Source organism: Drosophila mauritiana, chromosome 3L (assembly GCF_004382145.1).
Source record: "Drosophila mauritiana strain mau12 chromosome 3L, ASM438214v1, whole genome shotgun sequence".
Lineage (NCBI taxonomy): Eukaryota > Metazoa > Arthropoda > Insecta > Diptera > Drosophilidae > Drosophila > Drosophila mauritiana.
The window spans coordinates 8638994-8659224 of record NC_046669.1 but is presented as its reverse complement, the minus strand read 5'-3'; the positions used below and the strand labels follow the sequence as shown (position 1 = coordinate 8659224).

General features: G+C 39.7%; 1 protein-coding gene across 3 annotated transcripts; it reads right to left on the bottom strand.

Annotated features, from left to right (window-relative positions):
- Positions 1–480: 480 nt before the first annotated feature.
- LOC117141139 (tetraspanin-9) lies at positions 481–19887 on the bottom strand. Of its 3 annotated transcripts, none has more exons than XM_033304472.1 (7): positions 19795–19887; positions 19352–19435; positions 6301–6419; positions 5692–5790; positions 4377–4505; positions 1797–2156; positions 481–1736 (listed from the first exon to the last, which is right to left on the bottom strand). In XM_033304472.1, the coding sequence occupies exons 3-7, from the start codon at positions 6364–6366 to the stop codon at positions 1587–1589; spliced, it is 804 nt and encodes a 267-aa protein (XP_033160363.1). In that variant the 5' UTR covers positions 6367–6419; positions 19352–19435; positions 19795–19887; the 3' UTR covers positions 481–1586. The 3 variants fall into 3 exon arrangements, with proteins under 3 accessions (XP_033160363.1, XP_033160362.1, XP_033160361.1); XM_033304471.1 differs by having other exon boundaries at positions 19620–19859; XM_033304470.1 differs by having other exon boundaries at positions 19646–19859.
- Between the last annotated feature and the right edge of the window lie 344 nt (positions 19888–20231).

Below are 20231 nucleotides of genomic sequence, written 5' to 3'. Positions count from 1 at the left end.
TTTAAATAAGAAAATCTAATTTTATTTGCAGTATGTGGTTATTTGATCGGTGATCAACCATTAAATGTATGTACTTAAGCGTTTGTACTATTAAAAATAACGCAACTAAATTATGAAAGAGCGGAAATGGATCCGCATATTTTGCCAAATGAGAACAAAACTATTTTCTTGGGTTCCAATTTATACAATAACTACGAAATATCATTTACACGGTTGTTTCCAGGCTACACAACTAAGTAAATCATTTTAGCTCCACGTATATATAAATATATTTAAAAGTTTTTCGTAAATAAATGATAGCAAAGTGCTAGCACAAAAATGAGTTTTACTTTATTTAAAAAAGGCGCCTTTCTTATTTGAGCTTTTAAGCTCTTGTTAACATACTGTTAACATTTGAGTGTCGCTGTTATTAACAGATGCGCAAACTTCCAAAACCGGAAATGACTATATTTTCCATATAAATAAACCACTAAAATTTCATTTACTTTTTCTTTATTTTAATTACTTTTTCGTTCACGTTCAGAAATGTACATCTTTAAATGGGGATTTTCCTCGCGTTCTTGGGAGGTGTTATCGTTTTTGTGTGTGTTTTAGTTTCATGCTTTCGATTTACGGCTTTTCATTGCGCGGTTTCCAAAAAGTACATTAAGTAAACTACAGACATACGTGTATATAATATGCATTAATAATAGTTATATATGTATATATAGAATTCAAAAATGTACAACATTCATTTTTAACAAAAGAGCCGGGAACACGAAGTTGCGAGCCCCGGCGTATGTAGTTAAAAACTCGAAGATAGCCATAGCAAAAACAACTAAAGTTACAACTTAAGGTTAGAGACTTATTAACTAATACACATACTAGTACAATGTCAATGCCATTTCATTTCTTATCATTTTCAATCGATATTTGTATATATGCATGCTTGTAATTAAATGAGCGTTATGCTCTATGCTTCTTTAAAAGTCATCTTTCAAAATTGATCTCACGATTTCGCTCAATCTCAAAAATGTGTGTTGTCTTTCGTCTTAACTTATGTGATTTCTGTGATGTTTTTGAGTGGTTTTCGAATGCCTGATTGCATAACAAAATCGTAACAGACTAAGAAAAAATAGTTACAATATTACGCATATTGTAGTTTACTACTTAACAACTAAAAAACTGCTATCAAAACAGATTTACAAATAAATATTCCAAGTGTGAGTTTCATTCGTAAAAACCTTCGCGATCCTTCCGACCCATTTGTTTGCTGGCAAAACATTGAGCAACATTTCTTGTAAGATATTCTTGAATATTATCGGTAAATGGATTATGCTGGCTATGATCTTAGCATATTGTTAGATTAGAGCTGTATTAAACTGTTTTGTGTTCTCGTGTCTGTCCCGTTCCATGCGGCAAATGCATTTGAATATATTTCATGTTTCCATTGAGCGCGTCGCGGTGTTCGGTAGGGCGTTGTATTTTTGGGGGAGTTCTAGGAGGGATCGTCGCTCTTCACTGTCCTGCTGTTTTGGCTCGTTCCTACGTCTACTTAGCTAACTCTGAAAACTGTCACAACATCCGCTGTCCTCGTCATCTCCGATTTACAGACGCATATCGTTGTATTTGGCAAAGGCCTTGCACAGGGCAAAGGCCAGGATAATGAGGACCAGGTGTACAATGCCCACCGCAATGGCCACGATGACCAGTTCACGTTGCCGAATCAGCCACTCGGTAAACACCTCATAGCAGCCCTAAAACGATAGAAAACATTAATTGCGAATTCGTATGTATCCAGCTGCATTATAGCATACCTTCTTGTAGAAACTGTTACTGTCGCTGGGGTTGGTTGTACAGTCCTCGTCGCGTGGCACCAACTTGGCCACATCCTTAAGGATACAGCAGGCATCGGGAATGGTGCGGTTACCCTTGCCGTTCACCCACGCTGGAGAGTCATCGAAATCGTGATAGTCATTGATGCCACAGCACCCGAAGTTGCCCATCAGTTGGTTCCACATCAGCGAGGTAGCATCCACATTCTCGCCCAGCGAATAACTGGTAATGGTCGTCTGCAAGAAGTTTTTGCTCTCGGCACGCACTTTGTCCTTGAAGAAGGCGCCCAATCCTCCGGCAACGATCTCGGCAATCAGCAGCAGGATCAAAAAGGTTCCATACTGTGAAGAGAGAGCGTTTTTTAATGAATATCAGTAAAGTGTACCCACCCAGGTTTAAATAATATCTTTAATATATTTACTTAAATACTGCAAATCTAATATTGCAACTTGATTTATTAAGCCACATTTAATAAAAACTTCACGTTTAAATATAAATGAGTTCATTATTGCATAATACACTTATTCAATGATTTCTTGTTATGGTTGCCTGGTTTATTTATAACACTCGCACGCGGTTGACCCAATTTGATGGGCACTTTGTGAGCCGTGCAGAAAAATCTAGCCGTTTGACCCTGAGCCAAATGTGCAGCATTTGTCGACTGCCGCTGGTGGTGAGTTAGGCCCAAGCACACATTTAGCCGCAAAAGTCCAAGTATAGATACAGATACAGATACATATTCGGTTCAAATGGGCGAGTGGGCCAAGGGTGGTTGGGCGGATATTGGGGGAGCGCGCAGCATGCAGCACAAATGCTGAAGGTCATTTCTTAATGTTTTGTTACATGTTTCGAAAAGCTCTTGTGGCTTTTCATTCTTCTATTCTAACTAGGAAGCGCACATAGAAAAATAAATATACAAAAACATCCTATATCTAAGAGCATTTTCATTGTGCACATTTCTTCACTGCAATAGAGCTACTTTATAAAAAATTCAGCTTATTGCAGAGCATCTTTCATAATCTGAGACCAATTAAGAAGTCTTTTTTCTGAGTGCCTCCGTAATGTTGTCGCCCTCGTGGTTGTCGTTGTGGTTGTTGCCCTGATACGCTGTTCTGATATGCTCGGTTTTAGCTGGTTGTGTTGCGGCTGTTACGCCTGGCAGCATTTCATTTTAGCCATCGTGGGCGTTGGTAGCCGCCTGGCTGCCAGTGTATCTGTCAGATACACATGCAAGCTCACCGAACTGCGGCCTATGGAGAGCAGCTTCACTTTGTTTGCATGCCAAGTGTAGCGATTTGAAACCGTTTAGGTACGCGAGTGGCTGCAGTTTTTTTTTTGCTAAATAATAAATTGCCGTCTTAAAAAAATCAATGCTAAGACATGTTAGCCATGCCAAGAGCTGAGCTGGCCTTCAGATGCGTTAACCAAACGACCTTGGCTAATTTAAGTGCAAAACCCAAGAGGGTCGCATGCAGGTCGCGTGTTCAGCACCGTTGCGCATGCGCAAAGCCCTTCCCCTCGACTGATTTACCCCCTTCTCGATAAGGTAAATTAAATTCACCTGTTTTGTCGCTGCAATTAAGCTGGCCAAGCCCAGAAATGTGGGCGCGTCCGGGGTAAGTAATGCAGGTAAATGTGATAAAACGGTTTATTAATTACCACAATCGCCCCGAGTGAGCACTCTCGACCATAGAAAGTCCCTCTGGCCGTCCCTCCAGGCCACTTGTGGAGCAAATGTAAATTATTTTCCAGACCAAAGAAATTACAATTCCACTCACAGGCGCAGACCACAGAGACATGGCCAAGTGAAGGGCTTGTCGCCGCTTAACCAATCGTTCAAACATGCCCTGGCCTCACGATATGCTTGTATCTATGTACGATAATTCACCTATAGATACACCCCGCTATGTACAACTTTCTCTCGAGTGCCATCAATAGTTTTTCCAGCCAAGAGTCAAAGTCAAATGGAAATCCTCCTCAACGGCAAAGTTATTCGGTGGAAAATGCAAACAAACGCTGGGCAATCCACCAGCTCCACTCCCACTCCCAGGAGCCGTGAATCTTCGGTGGCTGTCTGTCATCCATTACAATGTACCCGATGATGCAAGCTCGTACAACTCTGATTGGACTCATTGATTGGGCGGGGGAAATGTAAATGTGTGACAATGCGTTTCGGCACTGTATGGTAGTCACTCGCTAATGGAAAGCAAATAAGTTTCCTCCTGAAGAAATCTATTTTATTTTCAATATATTTATTCTTAGTTCTTAGTTTAAATTTGGTGTTTGGTTTTCAGTTCAAATTTGAATAGTTGATAGGAAACAATTAATGAACTTTTATGTAGTTCCATTATTTAGTATCTGTATGTTGAAGTTAAGATACCTATAAAACAAAAACCTGACACTTAAAGAAGATAGATTGTATAAAACAATAAATTTAAATTGCACATTAGGCAACTTTCCCATAAAAATCTTAAAGACCTGCAAATGAGTTTCAGTTTTGAAACGGACTGTCTGTGTGTCCGGGTGCAAACCTCCAACCCAGATTCCATTCGATCACTTACCGTCGACAGCAGACAGCGGGACTCGCGCATGGCTCCCAGATAGCCCAAGAAGCTCATGAAGAACATGACGGCTCCGATGACGAGCAGCACATAGGCCAGCTGCTCTATGGCCTGTGGCTGTGTAAATTGCTGTAATGAAAACGAAAAAGAGCAGAGCAGAAACAATAGTCAGAAATGTGTGGGTAAATTCAGATGGGGTCCACGCTGCGTATACGTAATTAAACTTTGAACTGGCCAAAAATTGTCTCCATCCTCATTCGTATAATTGAATTATGCGCACATTTTACCCAATTGTCGTAGGCAAATTGTCAGATCTCAGATAAGTCTTCTGAAGCTAGAGTGCAAGTTCATTGACCAAACGCAACCCGTGGAACATTTCCGTGTAAAGGTTCTCAATTAGCCTTAGCATGTTTATCTCAGGTGACCCCACAATTAGTACCCGTACGGACATGCACTTTTCATTTGTTTTGCCAAAGCGAAAATCCCTTTACGCCCAGTCAGATAGCAAAGGGAATTTTCACTACCAACTTTAGTTAACGCTGAACATGCAAACTTTGATGGAAATTGTCATAGTTTAAAAAGTTTATCTGTGTGAATTGGGTAAAGGACCCCAGAGGGTGGCTTTAAACAACGATTTGTACATTTCTAAAAGTTTAGTCGAATATTGTGTAGTTTATGTGTAGATGTGCAGACACAACAATAGAATTTATCTATCTGCACTTAACCTATATAAAATAAATTTTGTTATCCATTATGAATTAGGTTGTGAAAAATTTACTTTGAATTTGCTTGATGTGGATAATTATAGATTGATATTTGTTCCATAAAATAAATGCTGCTCTATTTAAATTTTAGATTCCATTACTTACAGTTCCATTGTATTTCCGCTGTCTTATATACAATTTCAACCCAATTAAAGTGGCATTTATAGCCATCCCCCATTGTTTGTTAGTGTGTCAGCACAATGCATCGTGCACTTTGATTAGCGTTTTCGTGCCTCACATTTTGACCATTTCCACCCGGACCGCATGTTTACAATATAATTATATTTTCCTAATAATCATAGTACCAGTGCCCGCTATTATTGAAGCACCTGCACGTTAGGTTGATCTATATTTCGGGGTTGATTGACTACGATTTCGATATGTGAATTACACACTTCGATGGGTTGCGTATAAATTGCGTTGTAACTGGGTGGAATGCAGTGCTTTCTTGGGGCCTTTTCGACATAAAAAAAGGGGGTGTTTCGGCGGCAACACTTTCACCCGGAGTTGGGCGGGATATTCGGGAAACCCCCGTCTTCGCTTGGTCTTACCTCAATGCGCTCGCTCTCGACCAACTTGAGGAGAGCAATCAGCGAGTGCTTGTCCACGGCCAGCCATAGTCCGACTCCGAATATAATTGTGCCTAGCACCTGCAATATAAATATAAAAAAAAACATTAAACAATATATGTATGTATATGTGTGTGTTCAGGTAGTGGCCATTTATGTGTTTACACTGAAACATAAAGCATTAAACACAAAAACACAACACATTTCCCCTCCCCGCTGGACATGCAAACGCAGTTTGATGATTGTTGTTATTATTATGACGTTGCCTGCCCATCTTGATTGCATTCGAAAATGCCGATGATGACGTTTGGCAATCAACATGATGGTAATGATGACGATGATGATGATGATGACGATGTTGGTTGAAAGTCAATGAACCGCCGCCAAGCTGAAAATGCGGGAAAATGCAAAAAGCACCAGCGCATGCGCAGAGATTTGCTTGATTGAGTTGCAATGGAATTTGGATGGATGGGCGATGTGGCATGGGATACCATCGGATGACATGAACATGAACCTCTATGCGTTACCCATATGCATTACCTGGTGTGCATATAGCACAATAACCCCCCACCTTACTTCATCTGTACTTACGAAAAATATAAAATTGAATATGCAAAGCAAATACTTTGCACACCAGACTCCGCAGTCGAAGACCATTTTCGTTGTTTTCGAAATCTTGGGGCTGTTTTCCTCCACGGAGCTCTCTTCAACTGCAATGACAAAGAGAAATTCCACATTTAGCACTCTGCGTTGCGAGGTTTCTAATTGAATTAAAATATTTTTACTTAATTTACTTAATTTCATGTTAAGTGCCGCACACTCCCTTGGGCACAGCACACACCACACACACACGAAAAAAAACATACAGAAAAGAAAGTGTCAAATGAAATAAACAACGAACAAACGACATAATAACGTAAATACCAAGAAGCGTATATAAACATGAAAAGTGTTTCTAGCCAGGTTGCATTTCTTATCGGCCATGTTTGTATGTACGTGCCCCGTGCCTAAGAAATTAACATGTAAAGTTGGCCCTTCAAAATTAGTGAACGACTTCAGCAGAAAATATTCGAGAAGAAAGAAAGTTCAATTTGGAATACCTCAAATATGTAGAATTGTAATGAAACGTGTATGGTTGTAGAAAGATTTAAGACCTTTTAAAGTACCAGTTTTTTGTTTATTATTATGGATAAATTCGTTGATACACTTATGGAGAAATTTAAAGGTATTCCCATTAAAGAGATTTAAACATACAATAAACATATTTCTATAAATATGTATTTATAAATTAAGCAAGTTTCTAAACAACTTCTAAATGCGATTTAACTCAAAATTAATTAATTATTTAACGGTTTTACTGTGTACTAAGCACACCGCCTGTCGTCATCAGATAACGAGCTGCCTTAATTCCTCGAGCAGCTAAAAAATTGTTCAAGTAAATTACAAGCTTTCGTTCATTCATTAATTCATTGAGTCGGCGGGAATCTCAATTTCCAGCATCTTGTTCCACGTTAACTTTCTTATTAGCAGTAGAACAACTTCCCGCTTTCTCCCCCTCCATTTCTCTTCACCGCGCTTAGCACTTTTCTTTTCAGATGATGCTGTTGTTGTTGCCGTCGCCATCTGGTTTGAGCCAAGTTCTCAGCTGTAGCTGTGCATGTGTGTCTAGTTATTTGGGTAAAAATATATATGTACGTATATATGCGTACACATACACAAACAATGTCACGAGCTATTGAAGTTGGAAAAGTAGAGCACTCGGCAGCGGAGCTAAGCCCTCAGAGTCTGGGTTTTTTTCAGTTTCGATGCTGCTCGGCGTTCTGTTCACTGCTGTTTTGTACTGTACTGTTGCCAAGTCGCGGCTACGGGCAAAACATTTTCCTTGCCAACATTTTTGTTCTCATTCTTTTGCCTGGGTCCCTTTGAGCCCGGTAAAAGCTGGCATCCACAGCCCGCTGCCCCCCTTGCAGTCCTAATGATGTTTTGGCCGAAATGTAATTGTGTTCGCACACCCACACAGTTGCGGTCAAAGAAATAGCACTTTAAATGTCAATTTATTTTCGAATCCAAGAGGCAAGAGCAAAATCTTAAGCATTTATTTGGTATGAATTCGATTTCATTGAATTTTTATTTTTTATATATTTATTCTATTATTATGACTTTAGCTTTTAACCCAGAGAGGCACTGAGTGCATAAAGTACTTGAGTGCAAAACGCTTTCCAGACCTACATATGTACATATTCACATAAGCCGAGTTTCCCCACTTTAGCCCGCATATCACCCCCTGTTTTTTAGCCCACCCAAAAACCCTTCAACGCAACAAAAGTTTATCACAGAATTTTTAATTGCTTTTCCATTGTTTCAGACATCCGACGTTCTGGCTTAAAATTAGTTTAAATTTTCTTGTGATAAGACATGCAAATGACTGCCAAACGGATGTGCATATAGCGCTTAATGGTTGTGACATTGAATTTATAATATGGGCTTAGCCAATAACAAGGTATTGTTTACGAATATTGACGCTTAAGTCATTTGTTTGCGGGAGGCTTTAAGTCAAAAAGACTTTTGAATTTGCATTCTAATTTGAATTTTATCCGAGGGATTTTTGTATTTGCATAAAACCGGCTTACTTGATAACAACGCAAGTTGATGCTATAAATATGAAGTATTTGTGCTGCTAATTCTCAGTTTAAAGCTCCAAATTTAATTATACTTGTATATCTGCAGTTTCGCTCCCAATTCTATCTCGAAATGTTTCCAACCTTTGCCCTTATCTATTCATTAATGCTACAGTTTGACTCTGAGCTTTAATTAATTCCTTGGCTGAGTGGAAAATCGGAAAAGCTTCGAGCAGCCACCCACTAAGTTGCCACTGCTGGTTTCTCGTTCCTGGCTTCCGATGCCATATGAGCCCCACACAAAATCCAAAAGCTTGCCATTAGCTATCACACACACTCTTGCAACGCAAAGTGGCTAACACACACACACACACACTGGTACATGAAGGGGGCGTATCTTGTAATTAACTTTCAAGTGGGCCATGCAAAATATTGGCAAAAATTCAGCAAGCTCAGCATCAGCTTTTCATCTAACTCAAATATTAAGTCTGGATATCTACTTAAGATACATGTGTGTGCGCAGCAAACTCAAATATCTGTTTGAAAAACATAAAATTTTTATAAAAGAAATATGAATTAACTTTTGATTTTTCAATGGGGAAGCTATAGGTAATTTCAATGAATTTATATAAAATTTAATGAGACCTTTATTTCTGTGTTTTTGTATGGTAATTATAATAAACTAGCTAATCAAAAGCTAATCCACACGTGTGTTATACAGGTAATACAAATATTTTCGTTGTGTGCCAATATCAATTTACATCCCATTCAACGCGTTTTCATCTATATGCATTTAGTTTAATGTGCATAAACAAATGCTAATAATAAAAAACGCCAAAAGCCGCAAATAAATTGCAAATTTATAGCTCTCGCCACTGACTTTGTTTATTATTTGCGTAATTAAATGCTTGCACATGCTCGTGCAGCATTTTTTAGCCGTAGAAAGTTTTGTTTTACCGGCTGCTGGGGAAGTGGAAGTTGAGAGCTCTCCAAACAATGCACATTTTTTTTTTTTTGGCATCGCGACGGTGATTAAAGTATTTTCTATTGCAGAAAGGAAATTCGAGCGGGTCTCAATTGTGGGACTGGAAGTCATTTTCTTGTACTACCAGCCGCTCTTTTCAACATCAAAATGGGTTAAAGAAAGTCGTAACTCGTATTAATTAAAAAAAAAGACTTAAGTCAAAGGGAAGCTGCGCTCGCTCGAACTGAAAGGCCAGTCGCAACCTTTGGCCATAACTTCTCGACCAGAGAATTGCTATATATAAGCCAAGTCAATTTCCCAGTTGCACTCTCACATTCATTCGTAGTGATGTGTGTTTCACACTTGACACGTTCGTTGGCTTGCCAAGAATTTAGAAATTTTATTTATTGCCAATGCTTTCTGTTTCGCTCCCTGCTCCGCTGGCCGTTAAAAACATTTTTCTCGGCTCTTCGATTCTGATTTGATTGGCCGGGTGTTGGCCAAGACTCTCTGTAGCTGGGAAATTGGAAATGGCAATCGAGGAAAAACCCATCATGCTGCAAACCAAAACTGCCGCCGCAGAACCACATAGCCACTTTTCCATTTTCCATCTGTCAAAGCGTGGGAAAATTCTCTGCACTCCGTTCTTTGGCTCTTTAGTTGCTGAGGTTCCTCGGCACCGAAACTCCCAAGATGGGTAATTAAATTATAGGGTAATAAGCCTCAATTGGGTCACCGCACTCTCCAAACAGTACTTAAATGCAGGTGGGTGGCTCAGCCTCCCGTTTGCTCGAGATCTTAAGTATGCATATGAGAGTGGATGTGTGTGGGAACTACTTGGCTTTAAACGGCTATAGTAAATGGAATGTTAATGGCTAAATCTGCTGGCTGGCACAGTAAAGAACATAAAAGCACAAAGCTCATAACAACTTTGCTTATTTTCTAAATCTGTATTCCAATAATTAAAATTGTTTCTTATAATCCGATTATTACTCCTGGATTATTTTGATTGTTGAGTATATGTTTGTATATATCAAAAAAACGTAAGTCAATACGAAAATAAATCTTATTTTTGCCAACATAGACGGCAGCTTAAGTTTAATTAACAATTATTTTAATATGTCCAACCCTTTTTTTTAATTAATCCGAATTAATTATATTTATGTGCCGTATCACATTTTTGCCATCAAATAAAATACATTTTATTTAAACCTTACCCAACTGATGTCCCTTGAAAAAGTTTACCCAACAATTTGCGTTTTTTGTTTGTCTCCCCTGGTTGCTAAATTTGTGTCTCCTATAAAAAAGGCTTTAAACCCGAACTTATTCAACTGGAATAAAAATCCATTAATCGAGCAAAATATAGCGCAATATTGACGCTCTTGTTTTTACTTTAGATGTTTTTTCCCTTTTTTTTCGCTGCCGCACGAGCCACACAATCAATTTATTTATAAATTTCGCTTAATTAATGCAAATATAAGGCGAAACGAGAAAAGCCGGGCGAATAACTTCGTTAGCGTTTGGAGCGGCAAATTTCAAAATCTACACAAAGGCAAAGCACCAGAATTTTACAACAGGACGCTGCCAAAATTAAACCTTGAAAGTGGTCTAATTAAATGAATCTTACAAGCCGACAGCACCTCACATTCATAAGGCTAACTGAGTGTCGTTCAAATTCAGTTTTGTTAATTTCATTATTTCACTTTGCGAAGTCATTCAACTCGCTGGCTGTTAGTTTTTGTTAGTTTGCTTATATAATCACATGAAGTGCGTTAATTTGACATAATTAGTGGGCTCCGGCACGAGACGAAGTCGAAACCCCAGGCCCAGACCCAAGCCCAACAGTCTAAAGGTCTTCGAGTTGAAGAGTAAGCCCCTTTGTCTGACTCCGCTCTTCTATTTTTTAGGTCAATGGTCTTCGCTTCGGCGATGTTTGTTGCCATGTTTGCTGCCATTTGATGGCTTGCCAATTTAACACCTGACAGCTTCGTTTGGGCCATGTGCATTGGACCAAGCCGTGTGCCATAAGCGAGCGCAGATGCCAACGCCCCGGTCCCAATTCCCCTCGACCACGCCCACAACAGGCTCGTGTTACGAGAGCAATACCACTGTGCACTAAAACCAAAAAGCGGTATAGTCCTGAATACATTCGGGTAAAAATATAGTTATTCTAAATGTAAACTATTGGTGTAAGTTGAGTCGCTTGCAATCAAATGAGAAACCCATAAAATAATGATATGTATTACATAATAATTTTCGAATTTCCCGCTTAGTTTTTCTCACAGTGCAGTGCCCCAATCTGGTAGCCAGGCCGGTGGGTTGTCACCAGCAAACAAGCCAACTACTACTATAGCCAACCGGCCACGAGAGACCCAGACACGTCTGGCCATTTAGCAGAGTTATGCGATACATTTTTGCGAATATATTTCTAGTTGGTTGACGAAATTTTCCAAAGTTAAACTCTAGATTTGATTACGAAAGAGCTGTGGGTGGAGTTGATATGCAAATGGCTTCGAAAACTTTCTGGTGACATAGGTAAAATGTCAAAACTTCAATTTGCTGAGAGATCTTAATCAGAGATTGTCAAAATTTTGATGAACTTTGCGAGCACATAATTTAGTTATGCAACGAGTGTTGATAGAACGCAAACTCCACTAAAATGCATTTTTTACGTTTCCGTAGATTTATCTTTGAAAGTGAAATTCCATTGAAATGATTTGGCCAATATCTATGCAAACGTGAAATTCTTCATTCATATTTGATAAAAGCACTTGTGAATTTTATACCATTTATTTATACCATTTATTTGACCCACCCAAATATTTTCGCTTATTCATCAAATTTTTGTCAAGAACGCGAGAAGTCGAATAACATTTCAGACACTGACCTACTTTAAGGTAAATATCAAAGTGGGGGCTGGAGAAAAATGAAACTATTTGGGGCCAATTACCATCGTTGTGGACAGAGAAAAGAAACTTTGCATATACATACATATATTTTTACTTAATTGAGTAGGTTCCCCCGCCCTCGGTCAACCCACTCCAGTTCTTTATTAATTTTTTTCTTTTTAATTATTCAGTTTGTGCCTCGTCTTTCTGTGAAAAGTGAAATGCTCCGAACCAGAATTTGTTCAATGTCTCTGGCTTTTTGGTTTATTATTGCTCCAGTTAAGCTGCAAGACGGGTAATGTACTATGTCTGTAAATGTATCTGTATCTGTAGATGTAGATGTATCTATATCTGTGGCTGCCTGTTTGAATTACAGAGCTTGAGCGAGGTTGACACATTTACATTTATTTAGCTCATAATGAGCTGGCAAATGATTTGCCTTTGTCTGAATGTCTGCTGCTCGCAGGTTTATTGTTACTGGTTTTTTCACTTTTCATCAATAAAATAAACTGATGAAATGCTTTAAACAGCCTCTGTTTGCTCAGCATAATGAGGCGTTTCGGCAAAGATAAACAAAAGAAGAAAGATGCTGCAAAGTCAAATCAAAGTTGAGGAAGAATACAAAAGTTTGGAATAATAATGGAAGTCAAGTTATATAACCTATGCATATAAATAAGTTGACAAGAACGGGCGACTTCAGTTGGTTCCCATGCAAGTTTTTCGAGGAGCTGAGCAAGGATCTCTGAATTCTTTTTATGCTGAAATGTTGAATATTTTTATTGATTTAAATTAAACAGATTTTCATACTCCCGCCAGATAAATAAAAACAAAAACACAACTCATTTATGGTGTATTATAAAAACATACTTAGTTGTGATCCAAATATTTCATTCTAGCTTTAAATAAAATAGTTCCACTTCATTTGTGCCATTTAAGGGGTCCTATTTATTATTTATCCCTATTTATTTTTATTAATCTGTACTTTTTTGTTTCCAATTGAGAGTACATAAGCCATTGTTATAGCGAGATTACACATACGCCATGTGTGCTGTGTGGAGCGACAATTTCCTGCCTTTGAGAGACAAAACATAACCGAGTGGAGCATAACCAACACCCGCTGTCACTTCAATTCATAACAGATGCAAATAAATTTCCATTAAAGTTTGTGGGGTCTCCGCACATTACCCTTTTCGGCGCCCATTTTCAGTGTGCTGTGTGGGCGGACGACATGCTAAACAGATGCTTAGTTCGGAAATAAAGCAGAGATTCATGGGGCCCAGCGAGGCATTAAGGTATGAAGGTGCCCCCCCAGATTTAGATAATGACCATTTCGAGTCACGGGGCGCAAATTGCGGGCTTAAACGAGCGGCCGCAGTCGCAGCAGCTCGACTCTCACACGTTACTTTTCATATGTTTAAATGAAATAAGTATCTGGCAGATACATATTTGCAGTGACAGTTGCATCCACACACGCGAGCTCAAGTGCGAGAAACGGAGGATCGTGTGCTGGCACTGGGATCTTCGCTGATTACTTAACATATTCAACTTTCTTTTGGACCCCCAAGGGGCCAAGTTCAATGCGCTTAACTTGCGGCTAAAACGCCTCTCCTTTCGGCCAAGCTCAACTTTCACGTTCAAAACCTTTGGCACTTCCTCCTCCTGCCACATGCAAAAGATAATTTTCCCGTAACTTTGTGTTGGCCAAGCCGATTCACATTTTGCCATTTGGCAATAATGCTGGCTGCAGTGCAATCAATGCTTCTCATTCGATATTTAGCAAGCTCACTCATTCGACTGTGGGGCAAGTTTTTCATTTCATTTCTGTTCGCTTCACTTCGGTTCGGTTCATTTCAGACTGGCGAAAAAGTGTAGATACACATGCTACACCCAACGCATGGGAGTAAAAAAAATTGTGGAAAAAAGTGTTTGCCACCGCCTATGCAACTATGAAATATCGCATCGCTCGGCGAGAGTACGCGCATATATCCCACCCAGAGCTGGCATAAATTTATGTGGGAAGTTTTTGATGACGTTCGTAATTTCAGACCCTACAACTCCCCCCACCCTCCCCCTCCCCCAGACTAGGCAACTTATCTAATAACGGAGACAGACTTACAACTTCCTGTAAGCCTGCCGGGAATGTGAGAACGCAGGGAACCATCGCAAAAAGGGTTGCATTTATGCCTGCTGATATAATCTGCACTTAAGATTTATGCCTCGAATTGAATATTCTTCATATTTTCTGCGAGATAGGGTAATAAGTTCGGGAATTTCTCATATTTAAGCAAGAGAAGTTTGAGAATCATCGAGATTATGAAGTGTTCTTTCGTCACGAAATTTAAACAGATACAAGCTGATTCAAGAAGATAAAATATCTATTATTTATGTGATGCACAGTACCATAGTTTCATGAATAGAACCTTTAAATACGGTTTGATAGATATACCTTTAGCATCATATAATATAAAGCAACGTACCATCTAAAGCGTATTCTACATAGTGCAACTTTCGGGCCTTAAAACAAACTTATGCAATCGATTGGCTAGACAAAATTGATGGCAAATAAAACTAAGCCAAATAGCCAAACTGAACCACTGCTCTAGACTCCAAAATAAAATCCCAAGCCACCTGCTGTGCTTTTATATCCCAAAACTTGTCCGTTTCTGCGTAATAGACCAATTGCATCAGTGTTTGAAAAATGCAAAAGTAAGCCCAAAGCAACTAAAGTAAACCTTTGCCTACTTCTGCTTTGAGCCAAGCATGCGCATTTGGCCAAGAGGGTGGGCTAAAATTGGTCAAACAATTGCCAACGCGCAAAATCACTTTGCATATGCGAAGCAAAGAAAACTCCAAAATTCAGCCAGAGGCGTGCCATCACAAAACTAAAAACAAAAACCCAAAAATTAATATGCATTGTTGCAGCAGCACGTCGCCTTGCATATTTGGACTTTCACTTTTGTTTTCTTTACAAAAACTGAAAATAAAAACCATTCAAAACAAGATTTCAAAATGAACTTAAGACGCACACTCGATCCACGTCGACATATCAATCAATTACAAATGGCTAACACAAATGAAAACATAATGTATCTTTTGATTGGGTGCTTCCGAGTTCGGTGGGCGAGCAGCGATTAAAGTGGGTAACTGCGTTAATTGCTGATACCCCTTACTTTCCCTAGCCTCCGCAATTAAGTCCAGAAATCAAAGTTACGCATTTCCAATTGCGCAATCGTCACAATCTTTTTTTATTTGGCTGCCTGTCTGGAGATTTTCATGGCTTGCGAAAGTAAACATTTTTACAATCCGCTTTATTTTTTATTTTTGGCTTCCCGAACAATGCGTGCAGTTATTACTAGTTTTGGTTCATTAATCATGTGTTGGGGAAACACTTATGTGCACCTGCTGGGCATAAGAAATGAGAAAATGGGACACACAGATACCGATGGGAAAATGGCCAAGGGCTCCGAGAGGTGATTATGAATAAACCACATGATTAAAGGGCAAATTTATCGTGACATAAGAGGATTTTCTCTTTGTGTTTACCTATGAAAATTTAGTCTATATCTGATGGAATAACCATCCTAAACTTTGTGGTTTGCTCAAGTTAAAAGTCAATTTGCTTTCACACATGTGCGAGTTGAAAATCAATCAGTGGGTTTCCCTTTTGTTTTCGAAGGGTAAAATGCTTAGTTTTAAGTAAGCTATGTTACATGATGATTCCATTACTGAAGCTGCATTTCAGTTGCAAGCTTATTTTACCCTAGTTCATAGTTAATTTCCCCCATAAGCCTATTTAAACTGTATAACTTGATTAGTTTTCCCCCCTTTTTGTTCAGCTACAATTGGCTGGCTTAAAGTTTTTAATTAACTTAAATCAATGACAGTTTACATTGCCAATAGAAACGTTTGCGAAATGGCCAGCTAGGGACTTCAGTTGGTTTCGGATTGACCATTGTTGCATTGATACAATGACAAAGTAACTGGCCTCCAATCGATCGATCGGAGTGGAAAGCCGCAGATATGGCCAGGGCGATTAAGTATCCCAGGCCCAAGGCGGATGGTCGGTCAACCAGATGGACAGCTGGACAGTTGGACAGCTGGACAATTGCCGCAAATCACAGTGGGACAGCCATTCGAAATATGTGTACTGTTCGCCTGCCGTATTTCCGCTGAAAGTGCAGGCAATTTAAGCCAAAGAGGCGGAGATCTAATGGTGGAATGAAGTGTTGCCGGGTGAAGAGTGGCTGGCTTGATTTTAATTGCCACTGACCACCGACTAGAAGCAATGAACTTGCCACCAGGCGGACGTAATTCGAGCCACAAACAGAAAGCCCCTGTAATACAAGATGGTTGTGGAAAATTCCAATTCAGCGGACCAGCGAAGAACACCACTTGCGAGGGTGGTGGATGTGTGTGAAAGTCCAAGGCGGCGAGTGGATCAAGTTCGAATTACCATAAAATATGCAGAGACAACGCATGCGCAACACGTAACCCGATGCAGATACGTTTTAGTGAACTTGCAGATACAAATACAGATTCAGATACAGATACACTGTCCAGTTCGGCCCTGTTCAGGGTGGCGGCTCGTTCACCTTGGAACGGCGCATAAAAAAGTCGTTTAACATCGAGTTTTGGTAGCTAAATAAGTCCCAGAGTTGCTGGTCTATATGACCAGGGCTAAAACGCATATATGAAAGGGCCTGGTCTATATCCATTGGCCTTTTGGCCAATTTCATGCTCGCTGAGGCGTCGTTTCGACAACCTACTGTTTTGTACACTGCTCTTGTTCCACTAATTGAGTTATGTTGCACATTTCGGCAAGTCAGCTTCATGGTTCTCCGACTGCTGCGGATATTTGCCAATTGAGTTATTGCCTTCTGGTTGTGCATTAGCGTGCGCTCACCTGCGATTTCCCAATGGAAAGTTTGGCCAACTCTTTAGACCAAGTTCTGTGTGTGTGCGCTGGCACATCGGCCAAAAACCGGGTTGGCTTGGCAAAAACGGTTAACGGTTTTCTGAGTGCTGTGAATCGTTTTGTCACGCCTTCGACTCTGGCCAGAAGCAAAAAAAATCCCTACTTAAATATTTATACAAGTTACTGGCACCCAGTTGCAGGTCCTGATTGCAGCTGCAAAGTACGTACATAAGTTTGTACCTCATCACCCGCTTAAGCTAGTTTCAGTGATTTGTTACACTTTTGGATTTCCATTTATCCAGAAGATAGAAAGCCAGGGAAGCCACTTTTTAGCCAATCTCCATTGACAGGTGCATTACCAAACCCTCAAGCCTTAGAGATTAGAGTAAAACCATGGGATTCAAAAGGCATTTCCTTGTGAAATATTTTAAAACAATAAAATGCATATTTTCTCTTACATTTTTAAATTTTACAGGGAACTTCATCAATAGTAAAACGAGTAAAATTAAGCATTAAAAAATATTTTTATTTGTTGTCTCAGAGCTCATTGCAAATTTAAATTAAATTTTGTATTTTGTTCTTTTTTTATACGTTTGTAAGTCCCTCTGACGTTCCATAGTTCAACAAGCTGTAAATGTTTAATTTGCTTGCATTTTAAAGCCATTTTTACGTACATTTGAATAAAAAAGTCAACAATGCTGGCGGTCTTTTCTTTCGGAGTTTTTGTGAAATATATGTTGTTTAATTTATACAGTTTTGTAGCTCTTATGGGAATTTAATTTATAAACTATGAGAGCAATTAATTTTGCACTCTCAATTCCAGGTTTTGATTTAATTGAGTGTATTTTTAAATAAATGGGATCTATTTTTACCCCCTTAAGTTTTATTAATGCAGACTGTTGTCAGACAGATTAAAAGATAAATATCAAACCTGAATTAATAGTCACGTAACGTTTATATAATTTTCCACATTTCCGTGCGGAGATAAACTTTTTCGAATAATTTAATTGGTAATTTGCCGAGTAAATAAACTAACGAAATAAAAGTGAGTCTGCAGTTCTGCAAAGTAATCATAATCAGCCTGGTAGCCCCATTCCCCCATTTAGTGCGATATCAAATACGAGATTTGTGGTATTTCGTTCTACCGCTCTCGTTCTATCCCTCTCTTGCAGTGCCTCCGTCTCGCTTCTTGCTCATTTCCAATAAGCAATTCTACTTGCTTTATTGGTTTTCCGGACAAACTTGTTCGTAACCCTCGTGGAGCGGACAGGTTGCTCCAAAGGGGAGAGAACTCGGAGTCAGCATGTTTTCAAGATCAAAAAGCGAATGGCAGTGGAGCCGAAGAAATTGCAGAAAAATTTACACACTCCACAACAAAAGCAAAACGAGAGAGAGACGTTGAGCTACAAAGAGAGGGAACTGCAAAAGGGAACCTTTCACTGCAGGTACACTTTAAAAAATTCTATAATGCTGCGCATTTTGTAAGGTTATGCACACCTAGCTAACATACATAGATATAAAACAGACTCATGGTTACTGCGAAAGAAGTCATTAAAAACATTTTTCGAATGATGTTACGCATTGATTAGAATCGACACTATGGTTTCCAAAGCATACTGTACAAATAAATAAAACTATAAATGTTGTCTAGTTTTTTATCACACGACTTTCCTCTCTCAACTATCGAGGATTAGGAAACTATGTACTTTCACAGATGCTGTACTATAGTTTCTAGTTTTAAAGGTATGTATGTCAAACCAGGATAGTGCTACCAATCCTTTATAGAACTGATTGTACCAGATACACCAATTTCTTTGCGTGTCCCGTTTGGACGGGCAAGGTAGAATTAGTGATAAACTTAAAGAAAGGCCGCGCAATTGAAAAGTGGCACAGATGCCAGGGCAGCGGCCCCAAAAGGCAACGGTACCGTAGCGCAGGAGCGCCGAAGGGAATTCAGGAGCGGAGTGGGGGCAGCATCAGCAATCATGAAAAAGGGGGCGGCTGAGTGGAGGTGGCAATGGAACAGCAGCACGAGCAGGAGCGACGCAAAAAATGTGTGTGCGTATCAACAAAAGCGGATGGTCGAGGACTGGGCCTGGATAAAGATCTGGTGCCCGGGGGCGTGGATGCTGGGTGGTTTTTGGGTGGATTGGTGGCTTTTCTCTGGAAACAGTGGCACTCGCTGTGCTGATGTTTTTTTTTTTTTGTGGGGTTTTCAGAAATATGCTCACTCCCAGAAACTAAGACAAAAACTTACCTGTAAAATATGAGCACGCTGCGTAGCGAGCTGTTAAATAATTTACGGTTCGTCGAAGATTTACGACCCACTGGATGTATCAAACTGCAATGATTCCGGAATATTTGATTATTCGAGAACTTTGGTAGGGCGGACAAAAGAGCACAGCACTTTTTATTTATATTTATTGTATTCTTTTTTTTTAGCGGTGAGTTATTGTTGATGCTGGTAAGTACGCAGCTCTGTTTTGATTGAGCGCGCGCAAAAAATTATACACAAAATCACGCACACAGCGAAATCCGGATAGAGACGCACCGATGGCTTGAAACTGGGGCCCGCGAAGAGAGCGTAGGGTGTGTTTTGGATGCCTCTGCTCCCAGGCACCAAGCACTGCGTTAAATGCTGCGCTCGTCACTCGACTCAACTCGACTCGAATCGTGGCTTAAATCTCACTCGTCACTCACTCGGCTGCCAATCGGAATGTGCGACCGTCTGCTTGGAAGCGTGCTTTCGAACTGAAGTCGTTTTTTGCTTCTGAGCTGCTCGTTGCTGCCACAGCAACCACCAATACATGTGCGGGAAGCAGGTTGCTCCAGCTGAAAGCTCGGCTCCCCAGCAAACCTCCAACAGCAAAAGTCCAACTGGGAGCTTTACAGCGCTGCCAGATAGCTGAATATAGATGGTGGACATAGAAATTTACACGACTAACAAAATTATGAAAAAATATCCAAAAAAATTTCAAAAATGTGGGCGTGGCACTTTTGGGCGGTTTTAGGCTGTTAGAGTGGGATTAGCAAAAAGTTTGTTTGCATATCGATAGAAATTTACAAGACTACTAACGAGTAATGGGAATAAAAAAATTTGTTTTGCATATTTTGTTGGTTTTTTTATTTGAAAGCAT

Coding starts and splice junctions, on each gene's coding strand:
- LOC117141139 (XM_033304472.1), bottom strand. CDS start 6,366: ATGGTCTTCGACTGCGGAGTCTGGTGTGCAAAGTATTTGCTTTGCATA. Junction 4,506..5,691: donor TCGAGAGCGAGCGCATTGAG/GTAAGACCAAGC, acceptor TTTTCATTACAG/CAATTTACACAGCCACAGGC. Junction 1,737..1,796: donor GTAACAGTTTCTACAAGAAG/GTATGCTATAAT, acceptor CTATCGTTTTAG/GGCTGCTATGAGGTGTTTAC.